Raw genomic sequence first — 10,663 nt, 5'->3', positions numbered from 1 at the left:
TTCAATTGTTTAGCTAGACAATAGTTAAGTGAAATTTATCATAATGTCGTTGCCAAGATTGACTCTTGAGAATGTGGAATTTGATTCCATGTGAATATAAACACATTGGCATACATTTCTAAAACATAATCATTAGCCAAGATAAAGTTTTTGTTCCTTAGATGTCAATCAAGCTCAAGGAGCACTCACACAAATCCAATGTGTGGAAACGTGTATAATTAGACATTAAATATATATTCGTTCTTTTAATACATGAATCATTTTCAATAGATCATGTCATAACCTTAGGTATTTTACTGTTAATCAACAAATACGTTTCGTGCCATCATTTGTTTAATCTAAAAATATCGAAATAAGAGGGATTCAAAGGTAGAAACATGTTACATGTGCTCTAGGATACACATCCATGGTGTATGTATCATCAAGTTTGAGTGTTGGAGTCATTTTCCTTGGTAAATAAGATGGTCATATACATGTGAACGAGCAAATTTTATGAGAAACGTTGCTTATAAAGAGGCGAGAAATATTGGATGAATTTGATGGAAACTAGAATTGATTATGTGCATTGTTTGTCTTTTGATATCATTGCTATTTAGTGAGCGTATATCGTGCATCTATAGCTTGAGTAAGAGAGTGGGCTCCTCACCTTCTCAAAATCTCGAACAACTAATTTACTGACAAAGTCCCTTTATGTCATTGCCTTTGTTGGAACTTGGGCCCATTCAGTTTGTTAGTAAAGCTTTTAAGCCATTTTAAGGTTTAAGGTAACTCACTCTACGACATTAAAGTGTTCACAAAGCACTTTATCCTTGGCAATGGGTGTGTAGGTATTTGTAATATCAAAGTGAACTATACATATCTATGGTCAAATCTTGACAATGAGACGGGGTGCGCGGGACACTTTGATGTTTGTAATATGAAAGTGAACTATATATATCTAGGGTCAAATCCTGAAAATGGGGAGCAAGCCAACATCAAAATAATATAACATGCCATCATGACATGTCTAGTTAGTAGGGCTTGAACTCTTGGACTTAGGGTGTGTGTGTGTGTAGGTAGGGGGGAGCATGCTCCATATCGTTAATTGCAATGTTGGAGAGGAACAAGTGTAATTACTAATGACCTGAAGAAGTCGAACCCAAGTTTGTTGCGAGAAGCATCAAAGGTAGATCCAATCATGTGTGTTAAAAGTCTTTACTTAAATCCACCAGATGGCATGATCCATGGGGGAATACATTCATGTGTGGTGCGCATCAAGAGGGAATTAAGGGAGAGGAAGAGAAAGAAGCAAAGGAGGGATTGCGTTTGAGTGGAGGCACGTTCGAGATCGATTTGCAAGTTGTTAAAAAATATCGAAATCTCTCGACTCGAATTCTTCTTTCTTTCTTTATTTCATTTTTAAAAAAAGAGAAGAAAAGAAAGAGAGAAAAATGTTTAAGGTAATGTGCGCTCTACTCTCTATGCATGCAATCATGTGCGAGCTCTGGGCATTCTCAGTCGGCTTCACTATCTCGTGATCATGCGGGGGGGGGGGGGGGGGGGCTCTCATTCTCTCTCTAAACGCTTCGAGCCACAACTTATGTTTTACTCACTCAAGCACACACACACACACTTCTCTTTGTGATCATCATGTGGTGGTGGTGGGGTTTCATTCTCTCTCCAAATGCACGAGTCAAACTTCTCTCGCTTCGTGGTCATGTGGGCTCATCCATAGCTCTATCTCACTCTCTTTGTGTGTGTGTGTGTGTTTGTGTTATCTCATAAGGTGTGAAGAGATGGGCCGAGTGAAGAGGAACCGAAGGTGAGAGTGAGAGAGAACGAGTGTGTGAGGAGTGCCAATAAGTGTGTGCGGGGGTCGAGTGTGGTTTTGTTTTGTACACAATAGAATTCCATCCACCTAGGCGGGGGGGGGGGGGGCTTTTTTTTTTTACGTTGGTTTGGTTTGGAGTTGGGACATGGTTCTGTCCTGCTGCCAGGTGTGAACGCCCGAAATTGGGAGGTTTCACACGAGGGAGGGAAGAGGAATTGCTTTGTTTTGCTTCCTTTTTTTTTTCGGTTTAATTTGTTTTTTTTTTTTGTAAACTTTTGGACGATCGGGATCCGTCGACGAGATGGCCGGCAAAAAAAGGCGGCCGTTTCGCCGTTTCTTGCCGAGCCGGCCGCTAAGAAACGGCGGTCGAAACGGGCGAAACGACAGAATGGAGGAGTCAGTGGCAGCAGTAGCAGCTACAGAAAGCCCTCGTGTGCCGCCATGGGACCCACATACCAATCCTTCTCTGTCTCTGTCAGACTCTCTCTCTCTTCTCTCTTCTCTCTCTGCCTGTCTGTCTGTCTCTGTCTCTGTCTCTCTCTGCACTTCTGATCATTATCATCATCTCTGCCCCCTCCAACTCCCCCTTTTTTCTTTCTGCACTCACGAGCTCTCCCAACAACCTAACACACACACACACACTCTCTCTCTCTCTCTCTCTTTCAATCTCCTTCTCTCTCTCTCTCTTTTTTTAATCAGTAATCTCTATCCTCTCTAATCCCTCCCTCCCCTCATGATCTCCTTTCATCTGTCACTGATCCTCTCCTCTCCCCCCCCCCCCCAAAAAAAAAGAAAACTCCTTCCTAAATCTCTCCTGTAATTGTCGCTCGCTCACCACCATGTCCTGCTGCTGAGCATACCAGAGCGATTAGGGGACCTGTGGAGAAGAAACAAAACAAAACAGAAAAAAAAAAAATTAAAAAAATCATGTTACAGGATCCTCTTTCGAAGCCACGGCCGCCAGATCATACGGCGACAACAGCAGGAGGAGGAGGAGGAGGAGGAGCGACAGATCGGAAGCACATTAATGGTAATAACAGCAGTAATGATGGTGATGATGATTTCTCATGATGATTCTGAGGATTCTGAGGGTGATGATTGTGATGATTGTGATGATGATGATGATGATGATGATGATGATGATGATTCCGGTGGTGATTTTGATTCTGATTATTATGATTCTGGTGGTGATTTCTGATGATAATTGATGGTTCTGATGATGTGGATATGGCAGGTAGCGATGGATTAGCTCGAAATTCTGGTCGTGTGAGTGCAGCTCTGCAGGGCGGAGGAGGAGGAGGAGGAGGAGGCGCTGCAGGTCCAGCCATCATCAAGTGCCCCCGCTGCGACTCCATGAACACCAAGTTCTGCTACTACAACAATTACAGCCTCACGCAGCCCCGCCATTTCTGCAAGAACTGCCGCCGCTACTGGACGCAGGGGGGTTCCCTCAGGAACGTGCCGGTCGGGGGAGGCTGCAGGAAAAACAAGCGACTCTCCAAGGCCTCCATAATCTCCTCCGCCTCCGCCTCCGCCTCCTCCATGGCGTCGCCGCCATCGTCCGCCTGCAATTACTCCAGCGCCGCCGCCCGGATGATCGGTCTCGATCCGCCCGGCCTGCTCATGGACATGAATCACCTGGACATGGTGACCAATTTCAACGCTCACCATCACCACCACCATCCACATGGAAATAGTAGCAGTGGCCTCCATTCGTATGGAGCTAATCTCATGTCTGGCGCCAGCCCCTTCCACATGGACTCTATGATCAATCCCAGTTTCGCGGATCCGCATCTCAGCCATCATAACCTGTTGATGAATCATCCTGTTGGCGATGGTAGCCACCTTCTGAGCATGGCGTTCTCGCGATTGCAGGAATCGCTCCGCCTCAATGGCGGCGGCGGTGGCGGCGGCGGCGGAAATATGATTAGCTCCGAGGAGGCGGAGCATGGCGCCTCCCTTCATGATAACCATAAGAGCAACCAATGTGGCCAGCAGCTCTCTCTGATGACAGCTATGAACCCTAACCCTAACCCTAACTCTAACCCTAACTCTAACCCTAACCCTAACCCTAACCTTAACAATGCATGCATGAATGTGAACATGAACATGATCCCTACTCCAGCATCCATGACTAAGAGCAGCAATTCCCCATTCGAGCATGATTCCAGGTCACCAGCTCATGTTTTCAGCCATCATAATGCATCCATGAAATCTGAGAGCGCAGGCAATAGCTCAGTCTTCACTGGCAGCATTAATGGCTCCGCCACTGGGAGGCTCGGCTCCATGGAAGATCAGCTTGCTGCGAGCTTCAACCATGGTAGCCATAACCCTGCAGACCACAATGGGCCACTGTCGCCGGCCATGAATAATCTGTCGACAAATAATAATGCTGCTCATTTCGATCTGGAAGCTCGGCTCAAATTCCAGCAGCAGAGGCAGCTAGCTCTGCACCTTGGAGCAGGAGCAGGAGCAGGAGATGCCTATCATCCTCATCCTCATCACCATCACCATAACCATAATCATCCCCACCAAAACTTTAACATTATGCAGGATGATCACCATATCAACAATACGAATGCCGCCAATGCGATCAACGTAATTGCAGGCTCCGCTACTAATCACCACCACCATAACCATAACAGCAGCAGTAATCTGCCTGTCTTCGATGATCCATCAGATCGGTCTGAGACGTTGAACATGCTGCGCAGGCACATTCAGCACGCCAATAACTGCAGCCAGGACGAGGACAGCAACAATGTGGATAGTAATAAGTTAGTATTAGCAGCTAGTCATGGTGATGGTGATGGCTATGGTGGTGATCATCCTCATGATGCAGGGATGAACTCAGCCAGCGCTAACCATGAGCTAACTACTAATCATAACCATTATGTGGGTGCAGATCATCATCAACAACAGCTGATTAGCTTCTGGAATCACTCTAATGGCGGCAGCATTAATCCAACCATTTGGAACAAATAGCCCTACTAGCTGTAGCATCAGTGCTAATTATCATCTTTTACTTGTAATTAGTTGCCTACTACTAATTACAGATAGTGAAACACACATAGCTCTATTAATTTATAGCATAATTAATTAATTCTTATACCATATAATTAATTCACATCAAGGATTTAACTTTAATCATTGTATTTCTCTTTTAAAATCCATTAATGTATCTTAAATTTTCTTCATAATAATTAATGATGGATTAAAAATTCTTAAGGATTTCTTTCGCACAACAGAAAAATGGAACCACCCAATTCTGATTCTGAATCGCGCAGCCCCAGCCCAAACATTGGACCCGTGACCAGTCGCGGCATCGTTAAATTGCTTATAATGTGTCTATTTTGTTCCTTAGAATTTGGAGAATTGTTAAAACTAGTTTTGTTTCAACCACATTATGCTGCTAGAGTTTCGATCCAAATCGAAATCAAACATGCGGCGGCAAGAGATTAACGGTTTAACTGCAGCGCCAAGAGATTAATGATTTATCAAAACATTTATGGTGATCATTAGTTGTACAGATTATGATAATTAGTTGTACAGATTATGATCATTAATTAAGCTTAATGATCACATTCTATATGATATATCAGCATTAGTTGTACAAAACCAATGGAGAGCTAAACTTATCGAACAAGGCCTATAATTGTTTCAAATTTACAAATGTGGCCCAAATCTCCATTTTACGAATTGGATTTCTGTATCTTTTTTTTATCATTTGCAGATTAAATGAATTATCAAACAAGGCCTATAATTGTTTAAAATACACAAATGTAGCCCAAATCTCCTTTTACAAATTTGATTTCATATCTTCTTTTTTTCTAACCAAGCTAGCTATGGTGGTATAAGGACACATCTCTAAGTTGTGACCTTTTTAAGTTCTAATGACTCCAAACACACAACACACACATATATACATACACACACAAAATATAGCAGTAAATTCTAAGTAAATCCTCAGAATACCAAGGAATTTACGATTTACAATAATGTGTACTCCTTGCCCTTGACTCGAGGACTGATGTAATGCAATTGACTTGTGTATCTTGGGCCTCGGGACAGTTGAACCCACATGTTCGCGAGTCATATGTATGAACCCCCCCTTGGGACAAAACATAAACTGAATACCCACTAGTGACATTTTCCTTCTTCTTTTTTAGTAGCACTTTTATTACTAGTGACATTTTCCACTTACATAGATATGAAGTTGGCGAAAACTCTTTTAAAGAAATCCGTCGGTCTCTCTGGCTGATACATATGGTAGCACGTAAGTTAAATGTATGTAGCCCATTGACAACACAACCTACAAAGACTACAATCAACAAAGTGAAGAAGGTGCCTAGTACATAATTCTATTGACAAGCTATCCATATTGGTATATATATATATCTATATATATATATAATATGTGTGTATATATATAAGACTTCGACAAGGTGTTTTTCTCCCATAGAAATGGATGGAAAAATTCATGTCAAACCCAAGGGTATGAAACCATTGCATTACCTGTGACACTCTTCTCCTTAACAAATAGCTTTACAAACTAGTCGAAAATGATAACATAGCCAACGTAAGTATGCTACAAAAGGATGCAATTATTCCTTCTAGTAAACTTCCTTCCTAGAATGAGAAGATGTTGTTTGCAGAGCTTAAAACAATGTTGCAACATTACAATACATTTATAACACAATATTGTGATAGACTTCCTCTTATTTCCAAACATATTTATGAGTTATGAACTAACTAGCACAAGAATATGGAGGCGATACACATAGGAATAGAACTAACGTCGAGGTTGTGATATGTATGAACAAGTCTGGTTAGTATTTTGGATCAAAACATTGATGAGCATTTTCTCATCTTGAAATAGAAACCTTATAGTAACTTTTCAAACTAGCTTGTGCAAACAAATACTACTTTGAAGCGTAGAATCTTCCAAGTTATATGTTGTCCATGGATGTAGAGATGGACACTTAGCCCAATTTGTGACACCATTTTTGCCAATCCCACCTATTGCCAATTAAATTTTAGGGGTGTAGCAATGTATCTTACACTTGATCAAAGTTATGACATATTGCAATGAGTTGGGAGAGAGCTTTAGAGAATAAACACCAAGTCTAAGGCCAAATTTAGACTAATGACCAAGTCACGAAGGACAAATTTTTGGTATGTTCACATGCAAGTAGGTGCACAAAGTGGTTAGCTGAAAAGTCCATGAGATGGATGGTTTGATGTGTTGCAATCCTACATGGTTGCACATATTGTTATCCGTTCATTTGATTTTCCTTTGGCAAGCTCTTCTTTCCTCAGATGAAAAAACTATCCAATCCCCCCTCTTTTCTCCTCCATGGCTTTCTTCCCATATCAACTTCTTTTGCGCAAAGTTGACTATTTGAATTACTTGAGTCATGGATAAATACATATCCCCATATTGATGTCTTCACCGATGAAAGAGGTGAAGTTTATATTTCACATATATTGAGATTATATAGGCTAGATTATTTATGAGTTTTATTTTTACAATCACTAAATATAGAGGGAAGTTCGTAGCACTAACAATTCTCGGGGGCAAATCCATTGTCTTAATATTTACATGTCCTAATCCATATGGATCCCTTTCCATATTGACATGTTTTCTAGGTACACCTACGCCTCCATGTTTTGGGACAAAAATGAAGAATTGTTACCACACCCTCTTATACAAGTTGAATTAGAGATTTATTCCTTTGTAAATAATCTCTAATCATTAAGCCCTTGCAATCTTTCGATGTGACTCCTCCTTTATTGCACCAACTTGATCATTCTATTGGTACATGATAGATTGTTGACATGATAAATGATAATTGTTGTTATGTTTATGTTAGAAGGGTGGCTCTATGCACATTTGTCCTCATGTTTTTTTTTCACTTTGATTGGGAGCCCTCATTGTTGATGTTAAGGACCAAATCATGTATCTCCAGCTCATTGGAATAACTCCTAGTCAAGTTGAGGCACATTATGTAGCACACTGAATCACTCCTCATCAAGTAGAGGCATATCCGCCAAGACATTGGAATGACCCCCAACCAATTGGGCTATGCTCATGGGGATTATGTATGGAAGTGTTTATTTTATGGATTTTCCCCACATCTATTTGTGTGTGCATTGACTTCCATAGCCAATCATCTTTGATAAACATGTATATTCAATTACCAAGTTGGCACTACCATCACCATGGAGTAAAGATAATCAAAATAGTTATAGCAACTAATTTTATACATTTTATACAATATATCTAGAAGGTTATAATCTTCTCTAAAACTTGTAGTTGATATAAACATTGTAGAGGGTAGACTATAATCCTAAGGATATGACGTTTACATTCTTAGAATGTCTTAAGAGTGCACGAGACATAAGATGTGTAAGCCATCATCTATTCATTGCCTTTTCTGAGGTTGTGCCCAACAACATTTTAGGTGTTGGCAATACACATGACTATATTTGAGCCCACCTTGTGAAAAGTTGAATCCGAATTTATTTATTTTAAATTTAGAAAAAAGACTAGGATTTCAAATTGGCCCCTTTGAAGCCACATCATCATGTCTTTGCATCTAGAAAATGTTGTGGAAAAGACTTTTTGCTTTGCAATTAGTTTTATCACATGTCTCCCTGCTAGAAACACAACTATACCTGAAATCTTCCATTGTGTAGCTAAGTTCTATTGCAAAAGAATGTATGACGCTCTTATAGTTTTTAGCCACACTTGGCATTCAATCTAAGGCTAAACATAATGGAGGTTAAACTATAAAGAATGGGATGCTATAGGCTAGTAGATATACAATGTTTCCCTATAAAGTTGTAAGTTATGGAACTTAAGCTTGCCAACTTGTCAAATACCAGTGTGAAATTCCATGTTGAAATTGAAGAATCTCGTTTCATTGGATTTTTGTCCCAACCTAAAACTTAGTTTCCTTATAGCTATGGGCCTATTGGTTGATTTCATAAAAAAAGAATCCAGAGTCATGTGGAAGTTACCTTTTATTCTATAACGTTAAACATTTAACATTTTGTAAGAGCTTATCTGAGTCACCTCAATATTATTTTATTTCGTTCTTTTGATTAAAAGTTCTCATTGTAAATATGTCGGTAAGATATCTAAATCCACGATCTCTTGATGATGATCATTGATTTTCTTCATATTATTCTGATAAGCTTCTCTCATTTGCTGAATTTTGATGCCACCATAAACTGGAGTGATAAGAAAAAATTGGATGTGAACACAGTTTTGAGTCATAGCCTCAATGATAACCATAGAAGTGTATGTATGTTATGTATGTATCTTTGTATGCATGCATATATTATGTACAACATTTACCTAATATCATGCCATCTATTCAGAATCGTTGCCTAAATTTAAGATTGTCTTGACCAATGATAAATCAACTTATCCTCATCCTCGGGTGCGTATTGAGTTGAGTCATTACCCGAATTTTCAAAGAGATGTCTTGCTGACAATGTTGAATGCCGAAGTCAATCATTAGAGTACATCATCTAGGAGGAATCATGTCGGTGACATCTGTTCAACTTTTCAATATTTTTCTAAAACTTCTTTCATAAGGAATAAAAGAAATCGGAGGAGACTTGCAATTGAAGAAACCAATCAATTGTTTACATTCATCACAACAAGTGGTCTCCCAAACACTCCCATTGCCATAGAGAAACATCATGCCTCAAAAAAATAAACTATCAACATTACACAAGCATTGATGCCCAAAACATGTGCTTGACATTGAGTGAAAATAACATTAATTGAATATGATTAATTTTATACATTAGAAGTATGAGGCCTAGTAGAACAAAACATTTAGCATAGGGGTGTATGAGTAAGATTTTCTTCATATTCCTTGAGACCACTAGGGGAACTTGAGTGTGCTTTTCTTCGCCATATTCTTAGAGACCAAAACCATGGAATAGAAGAAGACTAAGTTTAAAAGTGGTAATTAGTCATGGGCCATGACCCATTTAGGGATTTTGCTTTCTTGGTTAAAAAACATAGTAGCAACACTAGATTGCCAATGTAATGTCAATGTCATATAGATCTAGAAAGTCACATATTTTCAAAGGTACACAAGTTATGAAACTCTTTAAGACATTTTGTTTTCCAAAAGTGGCCACAATAATATTCATATTGAGTTCAAGCATGGGAACAACCTCATTGGGCATGTTTCACATTGGGTGGTAGTAGTTTGAATAATTTGAAAATACATGAAATGCCTTATTAGTATGTTATTTAACCTCTAGCCTTAGCACATAGGCATGGGAAAAAGTTGTTTTTTATGTTCCTATTATCGCATAATATTGCATGTGCCACCTTCACTAGTGTGAACCTCAAATGAGTTGTTGTGAAGAGGACCAACACAATTTTTGTGGGCCTAAGAGATGAAACTTGTTGATGTAGTCCTAAAATTTGAACCTCCTCTTATTATGTATTGTGCCATGAGTTCCATAGCTCATTTCAAGTGAATGTGAATACAACCCTCTAACCATCAACACGCACATTTTTCTTTTGTAGGGATATACAACCAAGAGGTAAGAGCACCACTTATCATCCATTCTAAGCATCAACGTGCACTTTTTTCTTTTGTAGGAATATACAACCAAGGGGTAAGAGCACCACTTCTCATCCATGATTTTGTATCAGAGTCTAGGAAGCGCATCATTAATGGTTTTTGTGAGACAATTGTCTTTCCTTCTACCACAATGGAGCCAAATGCTGAACTTTGGTCATCAATTGTTCACAAGAATAGTGTTATTTAGAATGTATAACTTACATATAGAAAATATGGTGTGATGAATTAGTTATTCAAC

General features: G+C 39.5%; 1 protein-coding gene across 1 annotated transcript; it reads left to right on the top strand.

Annotated features, from left to right (window-relative positions):
• The first annotated feature begins 2,665 nt into the window (after positions 1 to 2,665).
• Positions 2,666 to 5,108, top strand: LOC147854417 (uncharacterized). Its single transcript, XM_087331764.1, has 2 exons — positions 2,666 to 2,840; positions 3,045 to 5,108. Exons 1-2 carry the CDS (start codon positions 2,738 to 2,740, stop codon positions 4,790 to 4,792), a joined length of 1,851 nt encoding a protein of 616 aa, XP_087187890.1. The 5' UTR covers positions 2,666 to 2,737; the 3' UTR covers positions 4,793 to 5,108.
• Positions 5,109 to 10,663: the final 5,555 nt, after the last annotated feature.

The sequence above is a fragment of the Azolla caroliniana genome, unplaced genomic scaffold (genome assembly GCF_043228905.1).
Source record: "Azolla caroliniana isolate FFs.n. ecotype wild unplaced genomic scaffold, voAzoCaro1.0.p SCAF_15, whole genome shotgun sequence".
In the NCBI taxonomy this organism is placed as follows: domain Eukaryota; kingdom Viridiplantae; phylum Streptophyta; class Polypodiopsida; order Salviniales; family Salviniaceae; genus Azolla; species Azolla caroliniana.
This window is presented reverse-complemented; position numbering and strand designations above follow the sequence as displayed.